At 32.5% G+C, this 16,490-nt stretch overlaps 1 protein-coding gene across 2 annotated transcripts in view; it reads right to left on the reverse strand.

Annotated features, from left to right (window-relative positions):
- Positions 1 to 16,490, reverse strand: part of LOC145284916 (uncharacterized) — a 106,439-nt gene that overhangs the window by 24,838 nt on the left and 65,111 nt on the right. For both annotated transcript variants that reach the window (XM_080134010.1, XM_080134011.1), the window contains exon 14: positions 11,374 to 11,528. In XM_080134010.1, the coding sequence (XP_079990136.1) occupies positions 11,374 to 11,528 (155 nt within the window). The remainder of the gene's footprint in view (positions 1 to 11,373; positions 11,529 to 16,490) is intronic.

Here is a 16,490-nt window from a genome sequence, read left to right on the forward strand (position 1 = left end):
GTCGCTAGTAAAAGGTGGTTTGCCAAATTCCAGAAACAAAACTGCTTTAGCAGATAAGGAGGCTGCCAAGGAATATGTACATGATAGATTCCAAGATATTATAACTGAGGGTGAATATCTTCTCAAGCAAGTTTTTAATATGAATGAAACTAGCTCATTTTGGAAACAGATGCAATCACGTTCCTTTCATGGGAATATGATGATGATATGATACAGTCTCTGCAATTCTGCAACAATATGGACAGTGGTATGCAGCCATAAAAGGTTGTTTTAGAGAAAATGAAGAAAGAACGATGGCAATTACTGATAACCATGTTCTTTGAGCGTCAAAAAAAGTTCTTGCAGCCAAAGTTCAGGAGGCGGTGCCAGAGGATACGGTGCCTTCAACTTCAAAAGAGTCATAAAAGCAGTCATTGGCTGTGCAATGATATCCATCATAATCCTTCATTATCATAATATCAATTGCGCAGTCAAATTATCATTGTATCATTGTTGTCATCGTCGTCTTCGTAGCCTAAGCAATCATTCACTTTTAAGAATCCTTCATCATCCAAGTTGACATCTTCTTCTTCCATGGTAAGCACAAAAAATATTGATTTTTTATTTTAATTATTTGCCTTTCTATTTTGTAGTTTTTGTTTCAGATAAAAACTTTAATTTTTGTTTCATATGTAAATACGTATTGTAAAGGTTCTTTCTCTCTCTACTTGCCTTTTTTTTATTTTATTTAATTATTTATTTGTTTAACTTGTAATTTCTTTTTACAAATCGATTTTTTTTTACATATGTATGTGTTGTATGTGTATTGCCACAGTAACCAACTTGTTGCATGTACATATTTGCTTAATTCTCTAGTGTTACAGTTGTATTTACGTACAATACTGACGTGTAATAGTGTACTGTACAACCTAATAAGTGTTACAATCTTTCTGTTATTATTAATATAGTAAAGGGTGGATTATAAACATTACATGGATGGTTTTAAACAGCCTATAAACAATTAAATAAGATGAAAATAATGGGTTTGTCCTACTTCACAGATTTTCGAATATCACAGGTAGAAAAAAAGGTTTTTAATATGAATATCAATAGACAAAAAACACAAATTTATAGAAGTATATATTAGTGATTCCAAAATTTTTCCTGATTCTGGTATGATTACAGATTTTGTTAAAATTTTGAAACATTTAATTAGAGATCTGATGCTTTTTAAAAATGTTCAAATGACTGTTCCCCCCTGATATTATGTCTGCACAACATAAACGATACATTTGGGAAGAGGGGGGCATATATTATAAGAATGGATCTTTTTGAATATTTTTCTCAAATCTTTTCCTTGTGATTAATTGAAAATTCTCAATTGGATTAGTTCATCGTTAAAGCTATTTGAAATTTACATAAACAAAAAGAATCAACAATTGGTATGCAAAATAAGAAAACAATGTAGAAATAGATTAGTTAACAAAGCCCATCCAATGTCAAGAATGAATGTCTACATAATAATGTTACTATTTAGGAAACTATTCTTAATATTAAGAGGGGATCTTTATTAACTATTTGCTATGTTTCCACTATGAACAAATGGTCATATTTTTTCTCACAATTATAAAAATATAGTTGGCTATTAGATTGATTTGAGTTACTTTCAAATGAAAAACAAGATACAGATAAAAATAACAATACTATTAATAATAATTATAGCAAATAGGTCAACACCTTTATCTAAATCACTCACCTGAAATAAGATTCTATTTTTTTTTTAGATGATTATATGGTGGAAAGAAAAGAACAATTATTTAGAATTTTGAGTAAGAAAGCAGTTTCGCACATAAATTTAACATACAATGATAATCATTTCCAGTCCATTCTAACTTTTTAAGTTTGTCTAATCACTCAAAAATTGAAAATTAAAAAAAAATACCGATAGAACATCACATTTTTGCTCGATTGTTGACATTTATTTGCTGTGTTTCTACTAGCATTTGTTTAATTTTCAATTTTGAGCAGTTACTAAAGGTCTTGCACAGGGCTTATGGAGCAGTCATTTTTTTTTATCCTAACTCAGCAGATTGAACACCAAGTTTGTTTCAACCTAAAAACACCACATTTTAAAATAAGTTTAAGTACAAATAAACATCCAAGTAGATAGAAGAGGTTGACATTTATTTGTTGCATATTTGTTTTTCATTTCTTTTTTGTTTTATTAGTTATAGTAACAAATATTACAGTAAAAAATGGCTGAATCTCATTTTTCTTTTTGAGGAGTGTGTATACACAATCAGAAATTAGGCTAAATTTTTTCCGATTCTGATTAATCGTTTCAACACACACATTTAGATTTATATAGACAATATATAACTTTTTTATATATATTCTATATTATATTATTTAAATTCTATATTATATTATTTAAATTATAAGCTCAATGAAAATTAGGGTACAAATTTCAGAGCATATACAATAATTACTTACAATTCCAATAATAAACATTCAGTCTTTACTCATATCATTTATTTTTGCAATGGCAGAATTGATAATGATCTTAGAATTGTTCGACAATGTGCAATATGCTGCAATTAAATGCAATTGCATGCTGCTTTACAGAAAGCAAAATAAAAGGCATTCACAAAGTTGTCATATCGTGTAGAAAAATCATAAACAAAAGCAAACACAATAATATGTTGGCAGAATTCCAATGAAGCTGTCATCTATCACATGTAAGAGCTACGTCTCAAGATAATCATGAGAACAATGAGGCAAGATACAATAAAAGTTGAAATCGCAAACAGTTAATTAAAGTTTTGATAAAGCTGATGTTTTTTTATTAGTTTTTCTGATGGAAAAACCAATAACATGCAGCAAATATGAATTTATTAACATTTCTATGAAAAAAATACTGTCCATTGTATTTTAAATATAAAATTGACCCGAATGAGATAAATTAATACTAATAAATATTCAGAAAGTAATATTGTGCTACATAGTTCAATACAAATAATAAAATAACATTGTAAGAAACAATTATTAATTTACTCCTTCAGTTCTGCACCTCTGGGTAAACAATCTTTTTCTTCTTTTTCCTTGTTTTTTTTCTAATGTTCAGTTTCTTTACATAACATTTCACTGACTTCTCTGTTTGGTAAACAATCGCTGTACATCGAAATTACAAGTTGCTTTCTCGCACCATTACAAGGATCGTATATTATTATAATGATACTCGGAGGTTACATCAAAGGGAGGTCAGTCTCATATTTTTGTTCAGGGTTGTCAAATTGCTCTTTCAAAGCCTAATTGTACAAATTTGGCCTTTTTTTGAAGCAATTTGGCCTCCAAAAATTGTATTTGGTCTTTTTCAAAGTATAATGTATGGCTTACCTAAGGAAGGAACAAGTAGAATACTGCGTAAGATAAAAATTTAACAAAAAAAAACATTTTATGGTATTGAATTTAATATTCGTCTTATTATAAGACGAATATTAAATTCAATACCATAAAATGTTTTTTTTTGTTAAATTTTTAAAATAATCTTGCTAATATAAGACTCTTATATTAGCAAGATTATTTTTAAGTAAGCTTCTTTATTGGTAAATTTCGCTAATGACTTGTTACAATTATTTTATTAATTTATACTTACTCAAATGGAATAATATAAAGTCATGAAAAATTATATTTTCGCTTAATTTAAAATGAATTAAAATAAGTTAAACTTAATTACTACTAACTAAATCAGATTAGTGAGCGAAGTAGATATTGAAAGAAAAAGGTTGAACTAAATTAAATATCGTAGTTAACATTACAGGTGAAATGGTCTAAGGGAAGCAATTCAATATTAATAAGGCCAAAACAGTTAATTCCCTTGTCTTCCAGGAATACAATGACGTTATCCCAATTTTTAACTACCCATAAAAAACACGTCTTCAGATTTATTATCCAAGATAAAATAAATTAATATACCATTGTGTACATAATTTGTCGAATATATATTGTCTTCCTACCAAATTCCTGTCAGGAATCGTAGTTGAAAAAATTGAAATAAATATCGAAGTCGATATTACAGGCGAAATGGTGTTTTCTTTAAAAGAATATTAGTTTCTGTACTAAATTATTGTTTCCATTATAATATATCATTCTGTGGCTATGTTTTGTCGAAGTTCGCAGATTATTGCTACAGAATATCAAAAGGTTTTAGTCTATATTACTGAAAGTTTCGATTTCGGAGGACTTATTTATATACATTTTTATATTAAACTAGCCTGGGTGCCTGGCGTTGCCCGGGTGTTTGGAGGTGTGTGTTGAGCAAAAGAAAAGTGGTAGTAGGCAAGCAGGCTCGAACTTGTGCCGTAAAGATGGAAAAGAAAGTGAAAGAAAATCTGACGTCTTTAGCCGATGTCTCTATATGATGTGACCAGAAGTCAAAAGCGTTGAAATTAAATCCAAAGGTGATGATGACTTGCTAAAATGTCAGCCAAAAAAATCGACTCCTCCCTGTACAAAACGTCCGAGTTTAGGGTGAAGGAAGCAATGTTTTTGGCCAAATTTTTTATATTTCAGGGGTGTATTCTTAGACCTTTATTATTCCTGATATTCATAAATGACCTCCCTGATAAAATTGTTTCGGGGATGGGTATATTTGCTGATGACACCACTCTCTATAACAGATATGAGGGAAAATTATCAATGGACCAGAGGTCATCTCGTCAGCATCAGACAAGGTCAAACTATTTGCAAAGAACTTTGCAGCTAATTCTACCCTATGCGACGAAGGCCATCAACTCCCCATATTTCCTCCTATAACACAGAACAAGCTAGGTAACATACAAATATCCCTGCATGAGCTCGCCAAGCTAATCAAGAACCTTGATTCCAGTAAAGCAACTGGCCCTGACGGCATCCCAATTACAGTGTTAAAAAATCTTCAACCAGAACTTGCTCCCATACTTACGAAACTGTTTAAGCGCTGCCTTAAGGAGAAGTGCTTTCCGACTCCTTGGAAGACCTCATCAGTTTGCCCTGTATTTAAGAATTCAGGTGATAATTCATCTCCCTCTCAGTACAGACCAATAAGTCTCTTGTGTGTTATGAGTAAGTTGCTGGAATCCATATTAAATAGAGAAATAGTCAACCACCTCAGCAGAAACAACCTTCTTAGTGACACACAATATGGTTTCCGCTCTGCAAGATCTACAGCAGATGTGCTGACGGTTATATCTCACAGGATTAGTGAATCTCTTGACAAAGGCTTCCTTTCTAGGGCAATTGCTCTTGACATATCAAAAGCCTTCGACAAGGTATGGCATAAGGGTCTACTTCACAAGATTTCCAGCTACGGTATAACTGGAAATGTTTTCTCAATCATTAAATCATTTCTCTCCGATATGCTCATGAGAGTAGTGGTCAATGGACAAAAATCAGAGGCCTGCAGTATTAATGCTGGAGTCCCTCAGGGGTCCAACCTGGGCCCAACTCTCTTCCTGATCTACATCAATAACCTCCCTAAACACATACTTAAATCATTCGTTGACATCTATGCTGATGACACCACCATCTACGGCAACACATCAAAAGCTGTAAATGACAAAGTTTTCTCTGATTCTCTCTCCTCTGATCTCGAGCGTGTGGTTCAGTGGGGGAAGACGTGGCTGGTTACCTTTAATGCATCTAAAACCAAACTCCTATCCTTACATCATCAACGCTCTAATCCCCAGCTGGCATCAATTGGGATGGATGGCTCTCGCCTGGGAGAGGCCCCGTGTTTTGACAAGCTTCTGGGTTTGACCTTTACTCCTGATCTGAAATGGAACACGTACATCAAGTCTGTTGCGAAGGTCGCTGAAAAGTTGGTGGGATCCTTCTACCGCTCCAGAAGATATCTCACTACTGATGCAATTCTCTATCTATATAAAAGCCAAGTACGTCTAAGGATGGAATACTGCTGCCATATCTGGGCAGGAGCTGCTAAAAACAGCCTATCCTGCCTTGACAGAGTACAAAATAAACTTCGTGGCTTAGTGGGGGATGCCCTTTTCTCTACCCTGCAACCTCTCTCCCACAGAAGAGACGTTGCGAGCCTATCCTTGTTTTATCGTTATGTCCATGACAGGTGCTCGTCTGAACTCCAATCTCTGGTCCCCCCTCGCCAATCTTTCACAAAAAACACCCGTCTAGCTGAATCCACTGTGAAAAATTCCCCTCACTCTTTATCTGTGCCTAAATCAAAACACGAATTCCATGAACAAAGCTTCTTTCTAAGAACTGCACGCCCGTGGAACTCTGTTCCGTCTGCCTGCTTCCCACCTGACTACAACTTGGATGTCTTCAAGTCCAACGTTAACAAATTCCTAATGAACCGCCCCCTTAAGTAAACACTTCATCAAATCTCCACACTAACGTAATGTACTTGCAATAACCCTTATCCCTGAGTGGCTTCCAGGACTTGATAAGTGGTGACCACTGTGTAAAAAAACAAACAAAAAGAACAAATGAACACATATCTAAGGAAATGACGTCCAATCTGTAGTGGAATGGGGACAAAAATGGATGGTCACATTCAATGCTGCCAAGACTAAGCTTGTTCCCTTCAATAATTACAAGAAACCTTCTCTACCACCAATACCAATGGCCAAGAACACATTACCTGAAAGTACTTCCTTTAAACTCCTTGGCCTAACGTTTACAGGGAACATGAACTGGAATAGATTCATTGAGAGTGTTGCCAAGGCTGCTTCAAAGAAGGTGGGCTCTCTACCGTGCTAGAAAACTACTTATGCCTCAAAGTATCCTGTACCTCTATAAGGCCATCATCCGCCCATGTATGGAGTACTGTTGTCACATTTGTGTTGGTGCATCTGCTGCTTGTCTCTCACTCCTAGACAGAGTTCAAAAGAGAGTCGCCAACCTGATAGGTCTTGAACTGTCATCTAGGCTTCAGCCTCTGTCCCATCGATGAACTGTTGCATCCCTCTGCCTGTTCTACAATTACTTTAATGGTGAATGCTTAGACAAAATACAAGCACTTGTATCTCCTTGATGTGTCTACCCCCGACAAACCCGACAAGCAACTAAGTCCCACCCCTTTACAGTAGAGATCCCTAGGTGTAAGAAAGTCTTTTACTCCAATAGTTTCTTCCCCAGAACTACTAGACTTTGGAACTCCCTTCCGGGATTCTGCTTTTCCAATTGTACTGATATGCAGAAGTTCAAGTGTAATGTGAACAAACATCTTGCTACTCATCTCCCTTCATAATACCCCTACAACTTATGTCCCCGTTAGTAGCCCCCTACTTAAATTGATTTTAAAAAAACAAATTTTTTAAAAATTTGTCATCCGAGACATCGAGCTTCAAAATGATACCAATCTTCTCAGGATCTGCCACCTCTGTCGAAAGTTTTTGCGAGACATACAAACATACATACACACATACATTTAAACAGACAGGTGAGATTTATATTATAGATTGATATATTTTTTGTTTTTTTAATTGCAACTCATTTCACTGATCACATTTCGTACTTTAAATCAATGATTTTACCATTTTAGTGAATCAGAGACCAATACCAAACTCAGCAAAAGGTATGCAAGTGACTACCTCCACCCCTGCACCTACAAAAATCTGATAAGTTGACATATTAGAGCATTTAATTAACTAAATGACGCTTGTTTGATCGTATTACCCATCCATTGTTAAATATTCTCTCTTAGTATACAAGTTAAAGAATTTGTATCCAGACTCACTATTATTTTATCAGTTATGTAGAAATTAAGGTTAAGATGGATAATATAACTTCAAGTAGAAAACCATGCCCTTTCGTAACACTCAATATGGCCATGCATAAATAACAAACGTAAGGTAGGAGAAAAAAAAAACACTGATAATAAGCCATCTAATGACTTACGACAAATCAAAGAGAAGCTTCCAATAATATTAAGAAAAAATAATGCAAATCAATTTGGTTCCTTGTTGACATGAATCACAGTTTTTTTTTTAGAATTGAAATAAATTATTTGTGCCATCAACCTCAAATTATTATTCTGAGATATTTTGTAAAAAATGTGCATATATGTTTGTATTTTAAGTATTATTAAAAATTGAGTTGAAATAATTGATTTTAATAAGCGGCATAATAATAAAGAAATTTTAAATAAATGTATTTTTATAATCTGTGTATCAATAAAACTTTCAGATAAATTCTTGTGCATCTGTATATGTTTCTTGCTTATATGTAACTTAAATAAATACCCATTGAATTATTTTCATTATCAATCATATTCAAATCTAAAACAAATTTTAAAAACGCCTATCCAAAAAAATGCAAACATGAAAACTATATTTAGCATTATTTTTCTGTAAACTCTTCATCTAACAATATGTCTTTCCTTTTGGCAATGCTGGGTGAATACAACTCATCTATTTATATAATAAAGTCGATTTTCCCGCTACATAATAAAGTCGATTTTCCCTCTGCATAAAACATAATAACTTACTAACCAAAAGCTTCATATTCTAATCTGATTCGCTATCTCAACCCTCATTTTCATTTTGTCTCCTTTCAAAAATATCTTACATTTATTTCAGACTGGCTTCTTCTCCCAATAAAGACATCCAAAGAGAAGTTAGCTGCCTTTTTTAATCAGCTCTATACCTGCTACCTGTTACACTGTGACCTAATATTTCTGTGACCTAATATAATGATAGAGATACTGTTTACTCCAGAATATTAACGTATGCGCTTTATTACTGCTTATACATGTTGACTGCTTTCTATATTTACTTTGCATTTTATGCATCATAAAATTAATATAACAAAATCACATCAGTATCGGGGCTCTCCAGAGAAATTGAAGATGACTTATTTAGAAGTCAAATTCATTCAAGAATAGAAGATTAAACATATCTGTGAGCATTTCATATTCACATTCGTGAAAAGCAACAAATGGTTGTTAAACTTTTCTTTTATTTTTTACAGTTACTTTTGTTTTGTTTTTATGGTCATAATATTTCAGTGACTAAACTATGAAATAACACTGCTGTCATATTTTACATTTCGAGTTAAAAGTCTTTTAAGAAGTTATACAAATATTTTATTCAAAAAATGAAAGGAATATCGGATTCGATGTCAAATATACAAACCATTATTTGTACTTAGTTTGGCAATTCTTCCACTGTTCATGTCTTCAAGCATTTTTCAAAGTTATTTTATAAATTTTTTCTTTGCAATTTGCCTCAGTCTTGAAGGATTTCTCCTTCCCCAACCAAGGACTTTCACCTCTTTCCAGCCATGAAGTTGTTTTTGAAAGGAAAGCGTTTCCCAGATGATGCAGCCTTGATTTCTGAAGTCACATCGTGGTTGGAGGACCAACCTGAGGTATTCTACAAAAACGGTCTCCAGAGCTGCATCAAACGATGGGAGAAATGCATAACTCTGGGTGATTCCTATGTAGAGAAAGACTAATAACTGTGCCAAGTTTCGTTGCTCTACTGCTATGGGAAGTGGGTCAAGGGCATTACTTATTGCACACCCCTCGTATATATATATTGGAATTGTTTAAGAAATCAAAATATAAATGAAAAGAACGATTTAGCTCGTATATCTATAAACAAAAAAATAAAAATAAACTGAAAAGAAAAAATTTTATAGGGTCATCAAATATTGAAATCAAGGGAAGAGTTGGGCACAAAGTTGTTTTTTTTTCTTCGTTTTTATCAACACAAATATGTCACAGCTTGGTTATTCCTATTAACCGGCTTCCTCATGATGACAAAGTTAGACACAAGGTCACTTTTTAATATGAGGAAAATACATTTCTCTAAAAAGTGGCCCACCCAATTGGGACAAAAATAAAAATTGCTGCAGTCTAGAATGATTTCTCCCTCAGGTGCAGAAAAGATACCACAGAAAAGATAAAGTATAGTATCAGAATAGATACAACTACAGAAAAGTAAAAAATGAAATAACATAGAAAAAAATTTATTGATTGGTTAATTTAAGTCATGCGACACAAATCCTTGAATGTGATTAGTGACGGACATAAAAAGTGTCACATGATTTTAACTCCGATATGCTCATATCAGTTTTCCAAACAAATTTATCTATCATCTAATCTATACACTTGCCAAATTTTTACTATCACACTCATTAAATTTAAAGTTGAGGTCATTTTTTTTATATTTACTAAGTTAAAGCACAGAAATTATTTAGTATTTTATTGTGCAATAAAAAAAATAATATAGAAACTATTGGGGCAGGGATATTTTTTTTTTGTTTCTTTTTACTTTTCAAATTAAGCCTTTTCTTCTGCTTTCAAATAATTTATACATGGAGAACTTTTTCTTTTTCTTAACCAGTGAAAAAACTTGTCTATCTGGGGGAAGGGAAGAGGGCTAACCATAAAATGAAGTAGAAAGAAGGGATGTAGCCGAAAATGAAGATTGTTTTTTTTACTTATCGAAATCCAGGTACAATTAAAAATTTGTTTAAAAATGTTTTTGAATGAAAAGCTAAAAAAAAGTAAATGTTTACACGTCTACACTTCCAGATAAGTGATCAGGTAGTGGATTCTCATTTTACATTAAATTTATATAGGAAAAGTGATCCCCTACTTTAAAATTTAAAATGTGATTATTAATTCTTTTTTGCAAATGTTTTTTCAAACTTTTTACATGTAATCACCAGAACAGATGCGTGTGATAGTAAAAGAAATACTCTTATTTTTTTTCTGTCTGTGATTGATTTAATTCCTGTCTTTTATTTTTTAATATCCTCTTATGATTTTCATCGGTAGCATTTCTTCATAAGGTACATATTTATTATTTTACCACTTACACCCTTCCTCTACCTACCATTACACAACCATTAGAGGGAACATTTTCCTTTCGCACAATAAAATAACATTTTCGGGTGGGGGGGGGGGTGATGTTTTATCGGAGATAATCTTGCAAATAATGATACAATTATTATTATGTAAATAACAATCTTAACTTTGCATTGTATTTAATTTTCAGGTTCTCTTTTTCATCTTTTTTAATTATTTCATATTCAAACTAATAAAAAAAGTTGTTTGCTTCAGTGAAAACAACATGAATGAGATAAGTATCTACAAGGACAATGGTTTCTGCTGCTTAAAAATCATAATATTTGTGAAAATATTAATATTAATAAGTAATAGCAACCCAAAAGTACAAAATTTCTGGGGTCTGCTTTTAACATTGTGGAATTTGTGTTCACAACGGATAATCATAAGCCACAAATAATTTAATTGTTCAAGGTTGGTCATACAATTTCTTGAGTGAATTTATTTTCTGGGGCAACGCTGGGACATGGATCAGCTAGTTTTCTATAAAAATGATATGTTATTTGAAAAGAAGAAGAACTTACTTCAGCTTTGTTCTTTTCTTCCGTCAGTTCGAACATGGGTCTCTGTGTGTAGGACGGAGCACCAGGAGAGAAATTAAACTTTTTAATAAACGTCTGATGTTCATTTAAATTAAATGGTCTTCCTCCATCAGCAAGTGGGACTGTGTAAAAATTATCTGCATATAAAATAATAACAATAATTAAACAATGAATTCTAATCATTTCAATTTTGATCAATTTATATCTCACGTAATATCAAGTAATAATATGCATGGTCCTTCGTTCATATGGAAATGATCACTTTTCACATCCATTAAAAAATGAGATTATCCGATTGGCAAAGATGAAATGCAAAAAATAGTAGTCTTAAAGAATCCAAATAATATGAATATACAAATATTTATCCAAATATTTTACACTAAGAAAAAAAAAAGACAGTAAGCAAACTGCTATGTAATTTCTTCAAAGTTTTGCTAGTTTTAATAATTGGCACAATCACGCTGATACACTGTTTGCCATTAGATCATCGAAGTTAAGTGGCATTGAGACTGGTTATTACTAAATGGATGACTATTTGGGAATACCAAGTGCTGTATGTGCTTTCCACAAATCTCGACATTATTTCCAGTTGTCCTGGATTTCTTCTTACCACTAGAATCAAGCAGTGTCAGTTCAGGTGAGGTGAGGTATGGGATTGTGCGACCCTTGCGACACTTACAAGGGATATCCATTTTTTCCTGAGAACAGGACAGTCTATCAATTGAAATCCAACAAATAAATTCATTTATTTGCACAATGCAGTTTAATAAAAATGTTTAGGATTTAAAAGATTAAAAACAAATGTTATTGACACTTTTAAAATAAGCTAATGTTTCTCGCATCAGCTTATGTGACTATAAATATATGATATGGAATGGTTGTTGTTGCAACAAGTTTCATTCACAGTTATTAAACGTAGAAATTGTGCTGCAATGTTTACAGTTGATTTTTTTATTTGCCTTTGAATGAATTACAAAAACTAATTTGATGTGAATAAAAATATATTTGTATTTAGAACAAATTTATTATTAAAAAATAGGGATTTTTTTTGTTTCCATTTATTAAAATGTTTATTGTACAAGTCAGTGACATCAATTTATAAAAACTTGGATCATAAGATAAAATAAGCATCTCCAAAATGAGATACTAAAATAATTTTTCTTTTTTGGTGTGATTTCTAATTACAAAAAGCATAGAACAAGAACTTTACAAATCTTATAACACAGAAAAGTCTTCTCTATATATATAAAAGGCAAAATGTGTGTGACCATTTCGTGTATGTCTCGCAAAGGTTTCTTTCGCACACGCTCCCGGGGTCGTTACTATCGCTTAGAACTATTTATATACCCCCTATATAATAATATCTAGGATTTGGCAACGCGTGTAGCATCTAGATTTACTTACAGCGACTTTTACAAAATTATTGCTATTTTGGCTTCTCACATGTTGATTCGGCTTTTTTGTATAGAAAGCGAAACTAATTCAAGACTAACACGGTATTCTTGGCATCACGCCGGGAACGTCCACAAGCAACCAGCTTTGATCAATTTGGGGCTAAACTCCTTATATCAAACAATTGCTAATCCCCCTTCATTTGGGGAGCCGGTTTCCCCCCCACCATCATCTTGGGGAACCATCATCTTGGAGAAGCGAAAACTGCCCCACATTGAAACAAAGTAAACAAACCCCAAAAAGCTGTCCTGCATTAAATAAAATACTGCTACATCATCTTGTAATGCTCCCACGATGACCTCATTTAGCGGCTATCTGTCAATCAAACCTCTTTCACTCGCTTTATAAGCCTTATTTTAACACTCTATTAAATTCCTCTTACTCCTGGCCTAGACGGTTAAGTGGTTGGCGTTTGTGTCACCTCCGCCTCAAGGCTTCCAGGTTCAATCCCGCCTCCCAACCAAAACTATTTTTTTTTCCTTTTACATCTTTAAACACTCAGGCAACATTTTTTTTTTTTTTACTTTGCTTATTCTTTAGTTTACCTCCCCCCCCCCTACTATACACACAGCGTTTTTTTTTTTTCTCGCTGTTTTTTGTTTGGGTTTTGGTTTTTCCAATTTTTTAACATAGTTCAGGGTTATTATTTACCCCCTCCCCACCATACACACACCTACAAACACCCGGGCAACACCGAGTATCCCCCCTAGTTATTAAATAAAGGAATGAAAGTTTCACTTTCAATCTTTTTAAAAGTTTTAATGAAAAATAATCTAAAAAAAGTTTTAAGGAAAAACAAAATGTTAATCTATAAAATAAAAACTTTGATAATATCAGTCTGTATGAGTTTACCTTTAAACGTATTTAAAATCAGTTTTAATTTAAATCAATTTGGGGTACTTATGCAGAACATGAACTGTGTTTAAATAACATCATTATTTAGAAACTTATTCTTAACATGCGAATGAGGTGCGTTTTCTAACTACATGTACTTTGACCTAACAATTTAATAAATAAAAAAATTAAATTTAACCCGAGAATCCTATCTAAAAAATAGCACGGTCCATATTCTGCATAAGTATCCAATTTTGAACATGATTTGAATGGTTGTTTTGACAACATTGATAATAAGTTTTAATAAGTTTTAATTTAAAATTTAATTTTGCTTAAATTAATGAATGAATACAATAATACAATAATAACTAAATTTATCTTTCGCAAAAATCCTATTTAAAAAAATATGTAATACCAGCATGCAATATATCTGTTTCATCATTGATATGAAAGTGATACAATGGATATGTAATGGGAGTTTTAAGGACAAGTGTAGATCTGATGACCTCAGAATTATGTTAAATCAATATAGGGAGATGTGTACAGAACAGAAGATTATGTTAGTTTGGCCAAATTGAAAAGAATGGATGAGAGTTCTTAGATTAGTAGATGTAGAACAGTTAAGGTATCAGGTCTAGTTGGCAGGAGAAGGCCAATGCAAACATGAAAGAATATGGTAAGTATATATTTGAGAGAAAACATGATAAATAAAAACCTAACCAATGATAATTTCTAAAAGCCATCCAACCTTTCTAAATAGATATTCGTGTGTGTGCTTTTTGTTTTATTCTATTATTGTTTTTTTATTTTTTTCCATGATTATTGTGTTTCTGTGTGAAGTTCGTCTAGCAGTATTTTTTTTTCAAAGGACCTTTAGTTGTTATCATTGGTGGTATCATTGAGGTTTGATTTTTTCCACACCCTTGTAGGGTGCCCTGACAATGAGCACCAAATCGCAATATGTTGTGTAATACGGGTTCATATTTAAAGATGACGAGAGTTCATATTGGGGCACATATATAACGTATAATGATTGTGATGACACTTCTGATGGGAAGACATTTATATCTTTTACAGTTCTCTTAACATATAGAGAGGAGGAGATACTTCACTTATGGAGGATGAGGACTCATAATTCTTGGAAGGGTTTACACAATGTTCATTATAAGATGATAAACACAATTACCTTTCGTCCGTGATGAAGGATGGCACAAGACAACAGTTACAACATAATGATGACTTCTTTATTCATCTGATCGACCGGTCGATGACGTCAGGAATTCAAATTTGGATCTACATGGTCAAATCTTTTACCCTTCGCTTCTAAGGGTTCTCCTCTCCAACTGATTCTCTCCTCTCTAGACTGAACAACTGACTCCAAACCCATAGAATCCTATATTGAGAAATGTCCTTTGTTTATAACGTCAGAAGTGTGTTTTCAAACGTGACTAATTTTCACGTGTCTTTACATATGTTTGTCCAAACACACTTTTGGCAAACAAAAGAATCCCCAATTCTAATATCTAACCTATTTTCAAACAATATATTTTTAATTTGCATTGTCCATTCTTTTACTGACATATTTAATATTCAGATTTATAAAAGAATTAACAATAGACTTGATTTCTAACATTCCATTTCTTTACCTGGCCTACAGGGTTCGATTCTAGGCTTATCCTAATATCATTTTCATTTATGTAGTATTTTTCTTATTTACATGGGAAGGGGACAGCCCTTTCCATGTAACAATAATACTTGAAATATGTGAAATAAATACTGACCCTAAACAAAATAAGAAAATCCTGTATACAAAATCATTCACAATCATTTTTCCCTCCACCCACAATTCTATTCTTTCCTTATCCGTTCAGGTTTTCTACTGACACCAACGTTCAAACCACAGAGTTAAGAAAAACATGCATCATAAGATTGCATGAACAGAATTGACATTGATTGAAAGAATTTTCATTAAAAATGTTGGCGTTTCTTTATAATTACAATGTCATGAACTCTTAAAATCTCAATACATTTATGCTTTTGTTTTTTATTTAAGTTATTACTTATTACATTACACATATTATTGTCTTGCCTGCATTCGTATACAACTACAACAGCAGAAAACACTTACTATTTATTTAGGCCGCTTCATACATCAAAACTTCAAAAAAGTCATCATACAGAGAAATTATGTTATCATGTAATAACATTATAAAACCACAAAAGATATTTTGTTATTGAAATGCATTCAAATTCTAAGCATTTATCACTTTCAAACGACCTCCCTACCAAAATATATATTTTTTTTTAATTAGGCATTTCTTATCATGATAATGTTATGAAGAAAACCATCAGTTTTTTTAGCATGTAATATAAAAATGATAGATTGGAAATTATTTAGATTAATTCTATGATTTTTATAAATATTTTATATTTTAGTACTATACTAGCATGGATACCTGGCGTTGCCCGGGTCTACATTTGCTATACTAAAGATATTGAATACTTTTTCATTATTATATATCAACTCCATCGTAGGCTACGTCTGTACCCCCACAACAATTTCAAAAATAAAAGATACAATGGATAAAAACACGAAAATGTAATTGCCTAAAAAAAGAATATGTGATAAAGGAATACAAAGAGAAGAAGCTATTCTTCAGATATTCAGCACTTTTTGATGACTATATACCAGAAGGTGGGTACGGAGTGTTATCTGTGTGCTGAACCGCCTCCCCCTCCCCACAATCAAAACGACTTTTCTTTCAATCAAAATAGCAGGCCTGTGTGACTGACTGACTGAAAAAAAAAAAAAA

The sequence above is a fragment of the Euprymna scolopes genome, chromosome 9 (assembly GCF_053919585.1).
Source record: "Euprymna scolopes isolate OS-2025 chromosome 9, ASM5391958v1, whole genome shotgun sequence".
Lineage (NCBI taxonomy): Eukaryota > Metazoa > Mollusca > Cephalopoda > Sepiida > Sepiolidae > Euprymna > Euprymna scolopes.